The 20,755-nt window shown below is 37.9% G+C and overlaps 1 protein-coding gene across 7 annotated transcripts in view; it reads left to right on the top strand.

Moving 5' to 3' along the window:
* Window positions 1–20,755, top strand: part of CDK14 (cyclin dependent kinase 14) — a 603,169-nt gene that overhangs the window by 494,723 nt on the left and 87,691 nt on the right. For all 7 annotated transcript variants that reach the window (XM_079152093.1, XM_079152094.1, XM_079152096.1 and 4 more), the window contains 2 exons: window positions 12,750–12,889; window positions 18,961–19,102. In XM_079152093.1, coding sequence (XP_079008219.1) covers window positions 12,750–12,889; window positions 18,961–19,076 — 256 coding nt within the window. In that variant the 3' untranslated portion in view covers window positions 19,077–19,102. The remainder of the gene's footprint in view (window positions 1–12,749; window positions 12,890–18,960; window positions 19,103–20,755) is intronic.

Below are 20,755 nucleotides of genomic sequence, written 5' to 3'. Positions count from 1 at the left end.
GGCCCTCCAGAACTCTCCTCCGACAGTGAGCTCAGTAACTTCTGTAGGGTCCAGAAGGATGAACCCCATGAAGCTGCTATTCCTCTGAACTCTCTTCACCATAATACAGATGCAGCAGTGAGTTAAAATGTTTCTCCCAAGCCTTTTATTAAGGTGAAAGTGTTTTCCCTCCACACACTGTCCATGTAATTTGGACTCAATATTTGTGACTGATCTGTGTGAAACAGAAGTCGCTTCTAAAGTTTAATACAGATTGATTTTTTTCATAAATGAAGATTTGGATCTGAACCCCTGATTCAATCTTGCGCTATCAAAAATGAGAATTATCTATTTCAGATGAAACAGTGACTTAATCAACCACTTTGAATTCAGAAATATTGGATAATCTTTATTCTCTAAATAGTATAAATATCAAGAACATGACTGGGATTTAACACTCACTGACAATTTACTTTGCTTCGCTCTTGATTTCCTTAAAACGTTTTAAAAACTGGTGAAATAGGTGAAATAATAAGATGCCAGTAATCGATTTAAGCAAGTTATGGTAAGAAAAGGTCAGTCGTCCCAGCAGCCCTGTGAAGTGGGAGCTGGCTGTCGATTCCATCCTGATCTGTCTCCAGAGGGTGGAAAGGCTGTGAGTCACCTGGGTCCTTCAGGTCACAGTGGAATTCCACACAGGGTAGGGTCATGCAGTCATGAGGGGCCAGTGCTCGGGCACAGACTTTACTGTAAGTAAAATAGCTAGGAAGTTGCAAATCAGTTCTGTTGAATGCACAGAATCGGTTTTGAGAATATTCTGTATTGACTTCTGTGTTTACATTTTTAAGAATTCTGCAAGCCTTCTCCTTCTGATTACAGGGTTCATTATTACAGTAAATATATTACTATTTCCTTTGACCAAAATAAAATGTGTCCATATTTTTCTCTCCTGTCCTCCAGTCAGAAGATTGAAAAGTAATTATTGGTGCCTCTTCTACTGACAGCTACTCTGTTAAAGTAAAAGAATGAAACATGAAATCTTATAATCACTGGTCCACTAAATCTGGGACTCTTTTCTAAAACATAATTAAGATACAAATATATTGTCTGACAGGTTTGTACTGTTTCATATTAAAAAAAAATGTTTGGTAAGCTTTGACAAATACTATTTTTTTAAGAAATATATTTTACTAATATACTAAATTTACTATATACTACTACATAGTATATTTAATATACTGTATTTTTAAAAATTATACTATTTAGATATGTAGAATTATAGGTTATATGAGTGTGGGTTATAGCCCTTTATACAAACTATTAAAAAATAAAACTTCACCACTCAAAAAAGTCACTACCACCAGGCACTAGGGAATTGGAAAGGAAATTAAATTGGAATCTGTGCAAGAATAATCTAGTGAAATAGTTAACTTATTCTTTCCCATAACAGATAGAATAAAAATAAGATCTACTTTTGTGATAGTTAAGTGAAAACAAGATTAACTACACAAGGGCTCTTGTTGGCCAGAATTTAACAAGAAGTTTACTTACAATCAGTTTGTCTCTGCAAGTATTTTATAATAACACCTATATACATAGGTTTATGAAATGTAAATGTGAAAAGAGTTCCTATAAATGCATGGAAAAGACTAGTATAATGATGCCATAAATTAACCCATTTTTAAAAGCCAGTTTACCCTTGATTTCAGAATGATCTTAAAAATTTGAAAACACCTCTTTTTCCAAAGAAAATAGCAATCAATACTGAGAAATTTGGGATAAATATTATCAAGCTGATCTTTGAGAATCCAAACCAAGAATTTAATATTTTCCTTTCTCAGGCTCACTTTTTGGCAGTTTAGAATAGCCTTAAAAATATCAGTATGATATTGCTGGTGGGGATGCAAATTAGTGCAGCCACTCTGAAAAGCAGTGTGGAGATTCCTTAGAAAACTTGGAATAGACCCACCATTTGACCCAGCTATCCCACTCCTTGGCCTATACCCAAAGGACTTAAAATCAGCATGCTACAGAGATACAGCCACATCAATGTTCATAGCTGCTCAATTCACAATAGCCAGATTGTGGAACCAACCTAGATGTCCTTCAATTGATGAATGGATAAAGAAACTGTGGTATATATATACAATGGAATATTACTCAGCTATGAAGAATAATAAGATTATGGCATTTGCAGGCAAGTGGATGAAATTGGAGAATATCATGCTAAGTGAGATAAGCCAATCTCAAAAATTCAAAAGACGAATGATCTCACTGATAAGCGGATGATGACACATAATGGGGGGGGCAAGAATGGAGGAAGGAGGGACTGTAAAATAAATAAATAAATATATATATACATATATATATATATATATATATATATACATATCAGTATGAGCATTTTCAAAAACTTGGTTCCTGCAGATCCTACCTGCTGAGGGCTCTTCGGCACTTCCTGTGCTTTTCCTCCACCAGGTAGAGTTGACTGAGGGCGGCTGTGTTCTGGGTGAGGGTCAGATCTGTAGGAGAGACCTAGTGGTGTGGATCTGTGTCACTGACTGCAGATTATTCATCTTGTCCGTGTTAAGACTGGACCTTCCCTGTTGTCTTTATTTAATGCTGCACAGTAGAGGAGTTAAGAATGTAGAAATAATAGTCTCTCCAGCAATAGAGTTTAGAATTAAAGGAAGAGAGAGAAATGTAGAAAACTGTAAGATGTTCTTAAGGAGAACTTTCAGAATAACCCAATAATCCCTTTACCAACTGAGCAACGTACAACTATCTATATATACATTACAGCAGTAAATCTTTGGCATACCACATAATAGATGCTAAGATTTAAGAGTCAGAGTCTGACCCTTTGATCATCTGGATCAAATAAAATGATACATGTGAAAACATTTCATAAACTGTGGAGCTGCCTACAAATAGCCTCATCATTACATAGCATTGGCAGTCAAGTGAGCTGACCATTATGGGGAAGAGCGTCTGCCAGGAAAATTGTGCATTAAACAATTTCACTAGAATAAATGAATGAGAATTGAGCAATTTTCTATGCACTCAAAACCACAACCTATTTATGGAAACTAATATAAAAATGTTATCTGTTTACCTTGAGGGAAGGAATCTCATTAATTTTTGAAAAATTTTTACAAGCAGTGCATTCACAAATGGCATCTCAGTTTTAAACAACTCCGTGTCTTAGTTATTAATAAAACTAAGAGGACTGCCTCTTGTTTCACTGCACAGCCCAGCACCCCGGGTTGAGAAGTCCACAACGCAGGCTAAATCTTTCCTCTATCAGTCTGTATTTTCCCCAAGAGTTTACTCCAGTGTCCGGGGTCCCGTCATGTTCTGCTTGACCAGTTACTTACCCCTCTTTGGAAAATGAATAAATTTAAGCTTATTCTCTAAAAGTAAGCCCCTTCTTGAAAAAAGGGGGCTCTGTGACCATAATATTCTCCCTGAGACAAGAGCTTGGATAAGGTGGCTAAACGAGCATTTAAATGAACAAGAAGGAGTGCTGCGTCTCCCAGTTCTGATCAGCAATATTAAGGAAAACAGTCGCACTGGTCTTCATCAGTGGGTGCACTGCTTCACAAATCACGCAGATCATTTTCAAGAAATCAGGTGTTAAATTCAGTGGCCAGTGCCCATGTTGGCATCTTCGCCAGGGTCCACATTTGCACTGTCAAATGGAAGGATCCAGGCCCTCTGGCCTTCCTCTGTGAAGAGTGCAGTGAGTAGATGGTGAACATAGACAGCCTCCTCGTCACTCTCTTTTGCTGTGCCTCCAACTTGCATGGGGCAAAGCACACTATTGTTCTTCAGACATAGGCCCACAGTGTGTGTTATGCAACCCCATGGCTATATAGAATGCACGTGAGGAATTTTCTAAAATTTATTGTTCCCTCTTTTTCCTTTTGAGCTTTTATGGAAATCAGAATCTTCATTGAATGCTCTAATAAGTAATTAAATCTATTACACCTCTACTCTTTATGTTCAGCTTCCATGACCTAGGGCATTAATAAATTTCAGTGAAGAATTTTATAGAGGTATTTAGAAATCAGCCCTTTAGGAATGAAATGTAACTTGCCTTAGTTGCTCTATAAGGAGATATGTCTGTTTTAGTGGGACTCCTTTAGAACTTTAGTGTAAATAAAAACAAAAACATGCATTCCTATTTTATAAGGTAACTTTTAAAAGACAAGGACCAGTTTCCTTCCAATTTCTTCAGGAAAAAAAAACAAAAAGCAAAGAACATTACATTTTCCCAGGTGTGTGTGGGTGTTTGTGTCAGTGTGTCCTGGTTCTTTAAGGACCAGAACTTGAACATAAGATATTTTAACTCAAAAATGATGGTTTATAAATCCTTCTCAAGTTAAATGGAACCTGTGTAGGTATAACACACATTGATATATTCAGTCCTGAACAAGCATTCAATCATTTAGCAAATGTCGTGCCCCACATTGTCCCAGGAACCATGCTTTACACAAAGTGGCCAGAACCAGTGACCCTCCTCTCCCTCTTTTGCATCATCATTTTTCCTCCTCTTTTCATCCTGTTCTCAACTTTGGCAGTCTTCTCTACTCTGATAAAGGACTCTGGATTTGCTTTTTGTCTGTCTTCAGGAAGGCTGAGAAATTTAGGTGAGCTTTTTAAAGCAGAGTTAGTTGCAGGGTTGAGTGGAGAGAAATTGAAAGGCACCATTTCATCTTTTCATTGGTGGCAGGGGAACAATTCCACAGGTCAACCCTGGCAGGCCAGTGCAGCTGTTCTAACCCTCCTTGCCTCTAGTTCACAGTCAAGTTCTTCTTAGACTGGACATATGTAATGTTAAAGCTAGAACAATGCTAAAAGACTATTTGTTCCATCTTCCTCATTTCTGAGGTGCAGATAGTGTCCTGTGCAAAGAATAAAGAGAATATCTTGCTTGATATTCATGGTCCAAGACTGCTTTTCACTACTTATGTTATATTCTCTAATGCCTTTTCAAATACAATGCAGATGAAGTGTGTGTGTGTGCGCGCGCACGGGTAAGAACTGGAGGAATGTGTAAAGTTCATCGTGATTTAAATAGCAGCATACCATTGTGTTCATTGTTTGTTTGAAAGTGGCTCTTTGTATAACATTCTCTTCACGTATACACTCTGAATTCAGTAAGGATTATTATGTCTGGCCATCTAGATGCATAATTTTGAAATTCCTTAGGACTTTCCCCAAGAGTTTTGGGAGACTGAGGCAGCAGGATCACGAGTTCAAAGCCAGCCTCAGCAAAAGCAAGGCACTGAGCAACTCAGTGAGGCCCTGTCTCTGAATCAAAAATATGAAATAGGGCTGGGGATGTGGCTTAGTTGTTGGGTGCCCCTGAATTCAATCCCTGATACCCCCTCCAAAAAAAAGACAACAAACTTTTTTTCTTTATAAAAAGTTTAATGTGGAATGAACATAACTGTCTCTTGTCCCTCACATCTGCTAGACTTCTCTGACCCCTTTTGAACATACAGGGTCACTGAGTATACCCTAACTAACCTGGACCCAGTTCCATTAGCCTGAGGTAGATTCCTCCGCCCCGCCCCCAACCCCGGTGACCTGGGATAGAGCACTAAAATCAAAGGAGGACCTCACCACCCACAGCAGTATCTCCCCGTTTCCTGGAATATCCCTTGATGCATCACTGGGAATCCTCGTAAGACATGGGAAGTCCCAGTTTCAACCACTTTGAGGACAACTCTCCATTCTTAATGCCTGAATGTTCCTTGTGAAAAATCTGTAACATTCCATTGCTCTAAACTTGTTACCTTTCTGAATTTCCAGTACTCCAACACTGTCCTTTCACATGGCCCAATGTCCATTCTTCTAGATTAAGATGTAGAGCCACCCAAAAAGGTTCTTCAGCCACCCTTTGGTAACTCCTCTCATATACTCTCCAGCCTCAAGAAACCACTGATCAATTTTCTGTTTCTATAATTTTGGCTTTTCCAGAATATTTTATAAATGAAATATATATATAATATATAATATATAATAATCACTCCATTATACATATAATAATATATATTATTTTATATATTACATATAATATATACACACATATGTATATATGTATATATATACACATGTATGTATATATACATTTATATAAATGATCTTTCAGTTTCTTTACATAGGTTAATATATTAGAGATTCATTTAAACTTGTATGGAAAATAAATAGTAGCCTAACTCAACTTCAGATGGATAGTTTTGAGGTTCAGTAGAGAGGACTTATAATTAGTTTAAAGAGAGAGAGAAAAGGAGTTAAGGAAACAACACCAACTTCATGATTATTCCAGGAGAAAGATTCAAAATTTATAAATTTAGATGAGTTTATAAAAAGTAAATTGTGGAAATTTTACATATGTGTACATGTGGAGGAAGAAAAGCCTCCACTACTACTGAAAACCACCTGCCATGCTCGATCAAATACAGCAAGCACATTCTTTCAAATGCACAGTGAAACCAAGAAGAAAACAGAAGAATTCTCCAGTAGGGTGAAGAAAGAAGAGTGGAGTGATAAGCAAGTGCTAAAGTTTCAGCTGCCCTAGAGTTGTTTTTTAAAATAAGAACATAAAAACAAGGCGTTAGACCTGAGAAAGGGCATAGGAATTGGGATTCGCCACATAGAGAAGTACTTCAGTAATACAATTCAGTGTCTGAAATGGACTAGGTTAAAAAATAAAAATTAAAATTAGAAAAACTGCTTTCAGCAAAGAGAGCCTACAAGAACAATTGGTTTGTGGCAGCCTTATTTCTTGATGGGGATAATAAAAGTCTCCCCTGAGACTGCATACAGGTTCAGCTTAAAATTTATACAGCTTGGCAGGAGTTCAGAAGCCAGCAGCAAGAACTTGGAGTGCTTAGGTCTTTAGAGAGCCCCAGGGCTCTTGACAGAAACAAAAGAAAATCCCTATGGAGAAGTGCATTCTCAACCCAGGTTCCTGAGGATTCTCGCAGATCAACATTAACTGAACATAAGCTCACAATCCAAAATTATAAAGTATATTAGAAAACCTCATTGCGGGTAACAGTCAGTAGCAAAAGAAATAAAACTGAACTATGCCCTCACCCAGAACTTCAGATGTTGGGAATTATCAGATTTGTCTTTATGCTTGAAATGTAAACAGTTAAAAAATCAAATTAAAAACTTGAACAAGAAATCACCAAGCCTGAGCAGGAAAACAGCATATTAGATGCAACTGATTGGAGAATTAGCTGAAATGGAAGATAGCTTTGAAGTAATTATCCAGACAGGAAAACAGAGGGACTAACAGACAGTATGAGTGTTTAATGACAGAAATTTAATAATATGACATTGCATTAGAGTTAGGAAATGTTAGATAAGAGAGAATTGGGGAAAGAAAATATTCATATGATAATGGCTAGGGTATTTCTGGAGTTGATGAAGGATATGAAACTTCAAATTCAAGAAACATGATGAATACAAAACAGGTTAAATAAAAAGAACATCTTACATTGTAATGGTAGAACTCACAAGAGGTAGAGAATCTAGAAGCAGCAACAGCAGAAGAAAACCTGTGGAATAATATCTTCAAAAGGCGAAGGAAAAATTCTTTTCAACCTTCATATTAAGTGATATACCTAGCCAAACTATTATCCTAAATGAAAACAAAACAAGAGAATTTACTAACCAATGATCCCCTTAGAAAGAACTTCTATGGTTTGTTTTTCAAATGCAAACAACTACAAAAAAAAAAAAAAAAAAAACTAGGGATGAATGTCTGAAGCATGAGAGGAAGATGATTTGATAAATTTCTAAATATAGATAAATAAAAAAATAATAGTAGTATCTAATGTGTATCTTTTAAAAACATATACAATAGAAATAAAATGTTAGACCATAAAGAGAGATGGTAGTAGTTTCATTAGATTTAAAGCATTCTCATATTCTTGAATTGTTTGTCAGGTGAGTAAAATTAAAATGTAACTTTAAACTTCCAGTTGGCTAACCGAAGTTAAATATTAGCAGGCTAAGACAGGAGGATCACAAGTTCAAGAATAGCCTCAGCAACTTAGCAAGACCATGTCTCAAAATAAAAAATAAAATGGAGTTTGGGACTGTAGCTCAGTGGTAAAGAGCCTCTGGGTTCAATCCTCAGTACCCCCAAAAATTTAATAAATAAAAGTTAAAGAGTCATTGACTTGGAAGTGAAAGTATAAAGTGTGGAAGGTTCTAAAGGATATCCTTGATGGTAAAAAAGAAATAACATGAAGCCAGCCTACTGCAAGAGAGGCCAGTGCTAGCTGTAAGTCGGGCACACTGTGGTGTTCCTGGTCTTGCCAGGCACACTGCATGACTTGAGTGCAGTCAGTGAACTGCAGACTTTCTTTTCTCTCCCACCAAGAAGTCCCATGAGAGGGGCTAACTAGGACACTGGAGGGTTGAATTAAAATCAGGAAAGCATTTTACAAGGGTTCTGACCTACATGGGTAAACCTGGGGGATCATGCTTTCTGTCACCTCAGTACTGGATGAAAGAATTGCTGCTTCCCTTCCTGTGACTCCAGTTTGATACTCAGAGCACCCAGAAGTCCAAGTGTGGTGTGCCAAAGTAGACTTCAGTTTCTTTACGTAAGTCTGGGTTCTGTATTCAAATTCTTTTAATTCTTCAATAATCCTACTGAGTGTTTTTTAACTAGTGTGAAGCAAATGAACCAGTCACCTCTTGGGAAGTCACGCACAGGGCGATCCAACCATTGTGACTTTAAATGAATTTGCAGAAAACTTAAAAAGTATGGCAGTACCACAGTGGTACAGCAACTTCCAACACTGCTCTTCTGTGAGGGAAGGTTCTGGACTGGTGGTATGCTGATATCCAACTCGACTGGATGGCTAGTTATGTGTTATAAAATGAAGTTTCCTGAAGAACCTAGTTGTGATGTTGCAGTCAGCAGGTCGAAGGCCATGGGAGAGCATTAATGCTTGGTGCCCTTGAATTATTCGATGGTGGAACAAAATATGAAGTAAAGTTCAGAAGACAAAAGTGAGGTAGAACTTAACTTTTTTATTATGAAAGTATTATCCTAATGTATGACTGCACTTTACAGACACCAGTAGTCATGGAAGTAACTGTTACAGTCAATAAACTGAACTGTCTAGTGCTATTGGACTGGAAATAGAATTTAAGATAGGACCAAGTTTATGATATGTATTAGCCAAATGCAGGCTTCCTGAATGATAAGTCTACTGAAGGCATATTGATAAGCAGTTGTACAGGCCTCAAGCTTGGCAGAATTGCAACTTTTGTGTTCAAATTATAATCAGCCTATTTGGACACTTAGCAGAAAATGCCCTGCTGTCCACCATTTAAAAGGTGCTTTCCCTTTCTATCAACTGACCTGTTTTATTTATGTCCTCTTCAAATCTATTCCCAAACCCAAATCTTTTCAAGATGTAAGAAATGTAGAAAGACTAGGTAACAAAATACTGAGGACAATGCTTGTATGTTTGCATTATCACAAAGAATTAAAATCCCACAAACCATAAACAGCAGCCTAGACCTTCTGTGGTCTCTCCCCTTAGTCATTTCAAATGTTGCTAGTAAGGCCTGCATGGCTATTTGCCTGCTACTTTATGTTTATATCTCCCACATTTAAAACAGTACACATCAGGTTTGTGTAACCATTGATTTTGTTGGCCTTTGTCCAAGTCTTATGATGATTTCTTAATGTCTTTCTATAAACTTCATTTTGTTCTGTTATGAAACTTCCATTTTGAAAATCACAAACCTCTAGTTGAAAAGTTCATGTGAAGTCCACATTGTACAGAAGCACATATCTTTAATGTCTCCAGACAAAAGAAAAGTCTTAAAGTTTAATTTAATGTTTGCACTTTGGGGCACAACTTGAAAGAGGGCCTGAAGAAAAAGTTGGAGTGAACCATTGACCCATCAAGTATTTTTAGCAAAATGTGTTTGCCTTCTGCAGGACATATGCCCTTTAATTTTGTAAATATTCTTTTAAAGTAGAGATGATTTGTGGTGGTAACTAAAATAATACTTAATCAAAATTTTTGAAAATCCTGTAAATTTTTTCCATGTCTATTGAAAGTTGTTTACCAACTATTTTTATTACAAGTGTAACTTTTTTTTCCTTCTCTCCCCAACCTCTCTAGCAAAGAGAGAAGTGAGTTTCTGCTGTTGAATTCAGCAGATATCTATTATTTATATTGAGCTGTGTGATGTAATAGCTGCATATTTAATAATGCGTTTTGCTGTATAATCCATAAAATGATGATATATGTTGAAGTCAGTTCAGTGGTATACGTGTACTACTTGGAATGTGTTTATTTGTGATGATAGTCCTATGGATGAAATAATTTATCAGTGTCCACCAACTTGTAAAAACTTACTACAAGAGTGTGTACAATGAATCAAAATGCAGTATAGAAAATTAAAAAATAAATTAAAAAGAGTTTAAGAACCTCAGGAAATAATAAAATAGGAAAAAAAAGTTAAGGATCACTACATAATTGAAGTACATGGAAATATGTAGGACTTCTAAAATAGAAGATGGAAGATGTGAAATTTTAAAACTTGATTTTAAAAAGATGTGGGAAAAGAAAAAAAGAAAAGGAGGACAAAATAGAATACAAAATTAAATTGGTAGCAGTAATTCCAAAAATATCAGGAATCACAAAATATAAATGGACTAAATTTACTTCTTAGCAGACAGGGATTGTTTAGCTGGATAAAAATTAAGACCAGCCATGTAATATTTACAAAAGAAACACCTTAAATTTAAGGATATGAGACAATAAAAGTTGGCAGTTGACAGAAGGTATGCCAGGCAAATACTAAATAAAAGAAAGCTGGGGTCATTAAATTAATAGGAAAAAAAAACCAAACTTTAGAAAATTTTATTAAAGGAAAAAAAAAAAAAAAGACATCACAATGTAAGGATTAAAGACTTAATTTACCAAGAAAGGTATAACAGTGTTGAACTATTAGACCTTTAATTACTAAGACTTGCAATATATAAAACAAAAACTTGATAGACTAACAAGGAAAGATTGAAAAATATACATCACAATAGAAGATTGAGAACAATAATTCTAACAATCTAATAAGCCACAATTATGGTTTCAGATAAAACTTCTAATTAAGATATCATATGTAGATTCTCAAAAGTGTCAATGTATACTACTTACATGGACTTAGAAAGTGGTTCTTATAATGTCCTTATATAATTTGTCTTCTTATAATGTCCTTTTCCTTCGGCAAATTTCTCTTTGCCAGGAAGAAACATTTTAAACCAAACCCTTAGAGCTGGAGAGTTAGCTTAGTGGCAGAGCACTTGCCTAGGCTGCAGGAAGCCCTGGATTCAATCCCCAGGACCACAAAAGCAAAACAAGCAAAAATAAAATAAAACCAATCTGTTGATCTGTTTGTAAATAAATAAATAAACAGCTATCGCAGTAACCAAACATTGAACCCATTTGAGTCCTTTACACATGAAGATTCAGAGCAGTCTCTTAGACTGGATCTGTGGAATAATGTTTCTCTTTGCTTTTCTCCCTTTTAAAAACTGTATTCATTACCTCCTTTCTTCTTCTTCAGTGCTCCCCCATAGTGATTTCAAATCAACACTAATGAGCTGCATGAGGAGAATTGTGTTGGTCATTGAGGACAGATGTTTCTTCACTAATTGTGTGTTAATATCTCGGAGGCTTTTCTAAAAAACAAAGCCCACTCATAGAAGCAACTTTCTCTCACCCACTTCTGGCTGCCTCTGAGAATCAAAGCACATACTGCACTGTGTTGCAGAAATTCAGGGTCCATGACTGACACCCTTAGAGAACATGGATTGTAATTGAGCAATCCATTATCATCTCTGACTCCTTAAGTTGCACCACTAGCAAATGGAGACAGTTACCTTGTGGACCATAATAAACATGATATTGTGAAAAGTGCCTGGAAAAGTTCCTGAGTAGCTATTATTCAGAATACTCTTCTTATCAGTATTATGTTAATCATCAGTAGTTCATTGCTTCCAGCAGAAAAAATAGAGGTTCCCTGGAAAGCAAGGCGGGACTGGGCTGAGTGTTGCTGCCACGGGTTTGAAAGCTTGTAAAAGACTTCACTCCTATCCCTTTTTTTTTTTTTTTTTCTTTCCATAATCTTGAGACACATATTTTTTATCTACTGTTGTTTTAAAGGTCATCTTGAATTGATTCTGCCCCACATCATTTCAGCCTACCCCCTTTGTTAACCTGTAATATCATGATGGCTGGTATTTGACAGGGCACTTGTTTCCATGGTTTTATATTAAATGCAAGAAAATATAAACTTTTGAAGGAAAAGTAATTTTAGTAACTAGAGAATTTAATAGCAGTTCTATTTTAATTCTCCTAGTTATTTGGTATTAATTTTCTATAACTGTATCCAGATGTGCATGCAGTACGTAGATCCGGTGAACAAAATGCTGGCAACTATTTGGTAAATTGTCTTCTGAAATTCTCTCTCCCTGGACTTAGTTTTATTCATTCTGAAAGTAGCAACTCTTTGCTTACAGTAGAAACATTTTCAAATCACTGGTACTACGATACCTAATGTCATTGATACTGAGAACCAGTGTGAATTCAGTAGGTAATTTAAGTTGTTTTCCTGGCCAGGAATAATTGAAGTACAGAAAATTTACCCAATCCTTTTGTCTTATTTGGTGGATTTTCTTCTTTGGTCTGATTTCTCATTTTTGCTTGTGTTTTCAGGCTCAGCTATGTAAATCATGCAGAAGATCTGGCCTCTAAGCTCCTACAGTGTTCCCCAAAGAACAGACTATCAGCACAGGCTGCCTTGAGCCATGAGTATTTTAGTGACCTTCCCCCACGGCTATGGGAACTGACTGATAGTAAGTATGACACATCTGCATATCCAAAGTACTTTACTATGTATAGGGAACATGCATGTAGAGAGAATTCACTTGCCTATGTGTGCACAAATATAAGATTATGTATATGTGTGTATGTGTTTTGTGCATGTGTGTGTGTGTGTGTGTGTGTGTGTGTGTAGACAGAGAGAGCGTACATGAGTGCACAAGAGCCAGGGAGGGGCAGGGGACACTTGTATATATATTTAGTGGAATCCTGCCATTCAATTTCTAGCTTACCAGACACAGGAAGAAAATGGATTCCTTCTTTGCTATCTCTACTCTGCAGTCTGCAGCTGTGCATCTTTGTATTTGATAATGTGTGTGTCCAAAAAATGATCTGAGCAGTCATAAAGGAAAAGGAAAATATGATTTACATATTTAGTGCTTTATGCATACAGAACTATTTTAACTGGCTGCAGTACACAGAGGAGAAATGATTCATTTCTGTTTAATTCTCAGAAACCATCTTCGTTGTAACAATAACCTTAAAAAGGACTGCTATGCAGTGAGCTGAGGAACAGAGTTGGCAATTGGCTAATGCACTGAATTGACATGTAAAAACTGAAGACATGTAATTCATTTTAACTACACATGCTCTTGGTATTGTATAGACAGCTCTTCTCTGGATCTTTTAAAACAAAACACATTCCTGGGTGGGTTTTTGTTTTGTTTTTATGAAAGTATTCTTTCTTACACAGGCATTTTCAATTACATTTAAAATATTTGGGGGAGGATTTATGGCTAGGGGGACCTCAGCTTTCTTCCCAAGTGTGAAGCAGAATTCTTGTGAAATTTGCAGAACACTATTTCAGTAGGAATATTTTTGTTCAATGGTGATACATTCTTATTCTTTTTAAATGTCTATTATATTTTTCTCATCCTCTTCTGTTGGCCTTAAAATAACATACTGCATATATGCACAAATATTTATAATGTTTATTAATCCTTATATATACAATATTTCAGTGGACACAAAACTAAATTTCCTTTGTCTCTTAGATTTTAGTTTAGTTTTGTTTTGTTTTTTTCTTCCTCATTGCATCACTGGCTTCACCTTAACAGTAGCCTTTTCACTTTAGAACTGAACCCCAGGTAACAACTCCTATTGAGTGTCCCTACCCTAGATCTTTTTGATATCCCACACTTACTTCCAACAACTTCTTTTACCCTAAAGTGACAATGGATATGTTAATCTACTACTCTCCTTGTGCTTAGCAAGTCCTCATTAACATTTCATATATTCCCTGTCCATATTTACTCTATATTCTGCCCTATTTCCTGTCTAAAAATCTACCCACTGGCAATTATAACAGTGATTCCCAATTAAAAGAAAAAGCAAACATAAAATTCCTATGGAAAATAATGATTTGGTGACTCTTCTTCTTATATTGGGGAAAAAAAAATGCACATAGGCTCATTCATTTACAGCTCACCACACTCAAACATATGGCTTGTTTTCCCCCTTTAGTGGAACTTGTAACTTGATATCACTCCTCCTTTGTGACATCTCAATCCCATCTGACTTGATGATTGAGTTTAAGCCAGGATTTTGATGGTCTATGAATTCTGAATTCTGTAGTAGTACTTTTCTGCTAATATGGACTTATTACCCACTTGCCACTTAGTTTATCAGCCAGTGGTTAAATCCAGTTTCTATCAGTGAGTAAATGCCTACACATTATCACTCCGCAGCAGACTGCCAACGGAGACAGCCTTGTCCCCATCATTAACAAGCACAATGTATGCAGAACACCAGAGGGGAATTAAAACCACAAAAAATACCTCAGGGTGGTATTTTTAATATGAGAATTTAATTTGTAATTTCACAGATTAAGAATTTTGGCTGCATTAATCCCTTTATCAGCTCACAGCAGGCTATTTGCAGAAGCATAACCATAAGGCGATATTCATTGGCAGAAACACGTCTTTGCATAACGTTAAACATCAGGAGCAGTGAAACCTTTTGAAGGGGGGAGAATAAAGATGAAAAATCATTATATTTTTAAGGCAAGATTCTACTAAATGCCTCCGGTAACAATTTTGAGTTACAGAAATGCTATTTCTGTGTCTAGAAGATAATCATTATGAAGCATAAATCCAGTCGCAAGCAAGGACAATCCCAGTGTTAAATACTACAGTCATTTCCATTTAGAACAACGCGGCTGTACTTGTAAACATATTTACAAAACAAAGAATTCCCCGGCTTCAGAGACTTCGAGCATTATTCCTTTAAGTGAAATGACTGGTTGGGTGACTGTTGTCTGGGTTAATGTTCTGCAGACTACATGTAGAAATTCTTAAAATTAAGTTTCATGTTGCAATAGTCTTAGGAAAGTGCTCCATCTGACACATGGCAGCTGCAGTAGCAGCAGCCTAGAGCCCTCGCGGGCTTCTCTTCCAAGGAGAGTTGGAAGGAGGTCCGCTTGGGAGGAAGAAGTGTTGCAGAAATCAATAAATGGATTGTCTTAGCAACCAAGTCATTGTTCAGACTCACCAATTCCAGGAACCTCACTGTCTTCATCCGCTCAGACTGCTATGACAAAATACCATAGAGTGGGTGGCTTAAACAATAGGCACTTATTACTCACAGTTCTGGGGATGGGAAGTTCAAGATGAAGGTGCCCACAGATCCTTTCTACTGAGGTCTCTCCTTCTGGCTGGCAGAGGGCCTCCTTGCCTCTCTCTTCCTGTTCTAATGAAGCTACTGATCCCATCATGAGTGTCCCACCCTCTTGACCTCATCTAATCCTAACCACCTCTGTAGGCCCCATCTGCAAATAACAACACACTGGGGTTCAGGGCGTCAACATGTGAATTGGGAATGGGGACTCAGTTCAGTCTACAGCATTCTCCTTCTCCAAGATGACTTACAGCACTTTATAAAGAATGCCCGCAAAAGAAAAACCCTTGTGCAGGCAGGTAGTGCAACCAGGTTGAAAGGAGAAGACTGTCGGGCATGGTGACACGTGCCTACAATCCCAGCCATCAAGAGACTGAGGCAGGACAGTCGCAAGTTTGAGGCTCGCAAGACCCTAAGCAATGTAGTGAGACCCTGTATCAAAATAAAAAGGACTGGGAATTCCCAGGACAATAGTAATAATAATAATAATAATAACAAAAAAGAAAAGAATAGGCTGGGAATAAAAATAGTGAACTGCAGTCTTCTTGACGTGCTCTGATCTGTCAGGCCCTGTGAGAAGAGCATCAGTGTTATTATAGGCTAGGTACTGCAGGGCACTGTAGCTCTTCTATAGAATAGTATAAAAAATGAGGCATTAACACTTAAGCTGGACTCTTACTTGCTTTGGAAGAAAACATAACAATGTAATATCTTTCATATTTGACTTATCCTTAAGAACTCCTCAAGTTACTGATTCAAATGGAACTTTCAAGTTTCTTTATCAACTTAGCTAATAGCTACTGTTCCCAGCAGCCACCAGAGGCCCAGACCTCTTCCATTCTGTCCTGAGAAGAGCACCCTCAGAGGTCCACTTGCAGGAGTCACTCCACAGAAGCCTTACCCTCAGGGGGCAGATCTCAGAAATGGCTGCAGTTACAAAGCACAATGTGAAAGTTTACAAGTTCTAGTACTTATAGGTCCTGAGGAGTGCACCACATGCATGTAGTCTATACACACAGAGGTCAGGAGCCCAGGTACCAGGAGGAGGGACACATGGACCACTCCAGTAACAAAAGTTTCCCTTGGGGAATTTTAATTGGTAGGTTTAATGCAAGCAGACAAGAATTCCTGTGGTCTCACTGTAACTGGGGGGTGGTCACTACATATATCCCCACAGTACATGCAGGGTGAGAGGGTTAGTGGGGCCAGTCCAGTGGGCCATGTCTGGATGTCCCATAGGGAAGAAGTCACCAGGGAGTAGCTGTATAGGGCAGATACCTGGATGGACCAGACGAAGGAACTGGACTGGGGCATGTGTAAGGCCTGGAAATTGTGTCAGGGTGACTGAGCCCTGCTTTAGTATGAGAAAATTCAGCTTACGTTCAAAATGGATGCTGAAACACATTAAAACTGTGAGCATTCATTGCAGTTACATAACACCAAAATTTATAAGTAATGTATTGGTGGAATTATAAATGCATCAAGCAAGAGTTATGAAACAGTTACCTGGGGTCTGACAGTTCAAACTGGCTAATTCTGGTGGCACCCTGTCATTCTCCCTCTGTCCTAAAACCCCAATAGCCTTGCCCCATTTCTTCACAAAGATTTAATTGCAGGGAAGTAAATGGAGGGCTGATTTAGAAGAAATTCATTACTTTTCCCAAATACACCACAGGGCATTCTCCTGTGTATACTATCAAGTTACATAAATAATTGAGGCTGAACTACCCTTGTCAAAGTAAATGAACAAAATACACTTCATAGCACAGAGTCCTTGATTTTATTGCATTCATTTGCTAATTCACAAAACTCAAATCCAGTAAAAGAAGGCCAACAAATTGGTACAGTCTGAAGAAAACTGAGCTGGGAATCAGACCACCTGGATTCTAGCTTCAGCTCCAATGTTACCTACTGAGGCAGCCTTGGACAGGTGCCTTAGTCCCACTGGCCTTCTGATTTCTCATTTAGAGATGGACCTTTCCAGATTCGTAGGTTTTCCTGCATCGTCCTACATATTATTCTTAAATAACAAGATGGCATTATGTGGCTTCATGCCATTCCTTCAAAAATAAATTCAAATATATCTGCTTCCTCCAGGACAGACTTCCATTCTGTCCTGAGTCCTTTGCAGCTAGGCTTTTGTCCCCACAACTGAACTGCTGTTTTCAAAATGTCTGGTATCTTTTCCCAGCCTTTGTCTTGATCAGTGGAATTTGACACAGTTGGCCACCTCATGGCATTGCCCCCACTTGGCTTCCAAGGCAGGGTCTTCTCATGGTTTTCCTGTTACCTCCTTAAACTCTCCTTTTCATACTCCTTTGCTGATTTCTCTTAGGCCAGACCTCTCACCACTGTTCCAGTGTCCTGAGGCTTAATCCTCAGATCTTTCTATCTGCATGTAGTCCTGGAGCCCTGATGATCTCATACAATCTCAAGATTTAAATTTCATCATCGAAACACTGACAGCTTCCAAAGTCCTATCTCTAGCTCTACCTCCCCTGACTCCAGACTTGCATATCCAAGTAAATGCTCAGTGTCTCCCTTTGGCCATCAAATTGACATCTCAAACTAAGTATTATCAGAATTGAATTCCTAATCTTCTCCCCAAAACTTATTCCTTCTGTAGTCTTATCCTTGTGAATAAATGGCAGTGTTATTCTCCCGGCTTGTGACAGTTCTTTGACACCTTTTCGCATACTCCACATCCAGTTCATCCCCCAACCCTGTTGGTTCTACCTTCAGAATACACCTGGTATCATTCCAATCCCCACTCACTGCTCTCACCCTGTCCCAGGCCACTCACCATCCTTTGTTGACCTGTGTTGTCACAGTAGCCTCTTCACTGATCTGCCTGTCTTCTCACCTCCTTTTTTTGACGTTCATACTTTCTCTTCCTCTAAGGAAGGTTCAGGTCTTGTCCTCTCTCCTTCTTTTTGCCCTGCTCCAGTGTTCAGTATCCAGAAAGCCTTTGCTGACCTCCTCCTCCTTCAAAACTTCCCATGTGTCATCCCTGTTCTATTTTCCTTCCTAACACCACTATTTGTGATATTTATTTGGTTGTATTCTGTCTGTTTCCTCCAGCCAGAGTCTATAAGAACAATCATTTCCTTTCACTCTGATTTGTGGGACTCACTCAGTAAATATTTCTCCACTAAGTGAAGAATGGCACAAAGAAAGGGAAAACTATGTTGTTTCCAAATCCAAGCCAATTGTTCTAATCAGAGAAATGTGGGAGCCCTGAACTATGATTCTGAGGGGAAAGCAGACTCTCCCATCCTGTGTGTGTGCGTGTGCTTGCACCTGTGACCACTTGATAATTCAGAGATAACACACTGCACATCCAGAATCACATCTCAGTTTCCACTTGTTTTTAAAAGATCATAAACACATGTATAAGTCTATAAACGAAAACTTTCCATTCTGTCCTCAGTGTCTTCTATTTTTACCGTCTCAAATGTGAGATTGCAACCAGAAGCTGGCGAGAGCATGCGGGCCTTTGGGAAAAACAATAGTTATGGCAAAAGTGTATCAAACAGCAAGCACTGACGAGCATGGCACTCTCAAGAGAGCAGGTAAGATGACCTACTTTGCTTGGAAGGTAATATATAATGGATATTGAATAGATCCTCTGAATGAAATACTTCAGACTCATTTTTTTCCCTGAAACTATCTCACAAGTCCCTTGGGTTTATAATGGCATTTATCAAACCTTCTACTGAGGCAGAGTGCACTCAGTCATTTCCATATTTCCAGACATTTACTAGAAATTTCCTATTTCCAGGTGCCTACTAGATTCTAAGGAAATTTATATTTTTCCTTGCACTTTAGTTATGTAGTCCTAAGTGAACTATTTGAGTCATGCGCAAATCATCTTCCCTGCTCACACATGCTTCATTGAAGTCCTAAAAAGGTTGACTCTGGGTTGTATCTAAGCCACACACCTGCTTTGTTTGGCCCACACAATCTTTTAATTAGTTGCTCACATTTGAAAACTGGGAGATTTTATACAAAAGAGTAGATAGACTTCTAGGTCTCCTGGGAAAATTGGCAACTCTGGCAATACTGCAGTTCCATGTCTACCAGGCTGGATGTGAAACTGAATCATGGCTGCCTCCTGTGACTGCCATCTGAGTCTCTTTACCCATTTCTGATTCCTGTCTGGCTCCTGGCAGGGACTTTATCATGATGAAACTTCTCCTTTGTACTATTTCAGGTTTTGACCTCTACTATTTTGCAGACAGGAAGCATAATATAAATAAACATGGTGAAGTCTAGGCATAGCACCCTGTCCCCGTCATTATGTGTGCCACATGGTGACACACAGGAGATGACAGCTTCTGGAAAGGCTTTGTCTTTTCTTGAATGCCAGATGGAAATGTCTGGGGATTTCATTTGTTTGTTTGTTTTTTACTTGGGTGGGGGGGTTGGTTTTCTGTTTTTGTTTTTGGAATTCTGTGTGTGTGTGTGTGTGTGTGTATGTGTGTGTGTGTTTTCTCTTCATTGTGACATAATACTCTAAAGCAAATAAAGAATTAACTTGCCTTTGTGGGGAAAGCTTTTTATACTGATTCATATAGAGAAGTGCATGCTTGTTGCTTTGCTCCTACAAAGTTCAATAATTGTTTAAGTGAATTGAAGAAATATACAGGATCCTTCCTTCCTTCCTTCCTTCCTTCCTTCCTTCCTTCCTTCCTTCCTTCCTTCCTTCCTTCCTTCCTTCCTTCCTTCCTTCCTTCCTTCCACTCTTCCTTCCTCTTTTAATTTGACATATGTTAAGAAGCTAAATTGACTGTGTGGCATAGACACCAAATTTAACTATGAAGATTTTTCTTGTGGGTGATCTACCAGTATCTTGAGCTGTTATTTCAAGACTTCACTTTTAGGTGCCCTTAACATGGGGGCCGATGTAGGCTTCTCATGTGTGTGTTGGTGGCATGTGAATGATTCAGAAGAAAAAGATTCCCAGATTAAATATGGTGTGTAAATGCCAGTCAAAAGATGTTACTGCTAAACTTGACACTCCACAGGTAAAAATAATATTTTTCCTTCTTCAGGCTGTTTCTCCTTATTGGATATAAAGGTTTCTAGAAGTACAAGTAACTTGGTAGAATTTTAATTGGCCCAAGAGTCAAGCTGTTTATGACCAGTTACCCCTCGATTCTAAGAATGTTTTGATTCATGAGGGTTGTGGCATATGCTTTTTAAAAGTATTTAACCTGCATTAT

Source organism: Sciurus vulgaris, assembly GCF_902686455.1.
Source record: "Sciurus vulgaris genome assembly, chromosome: 8".
NCBI lineage: Eukaryota > Metazoa > Chordata > Mammalia > Rodentia > Sciuridae > Sciurus > Sciurus vulgaris.
This window is presented reverse-complemented; position numbering and strand designations above follow the sequence as displayed.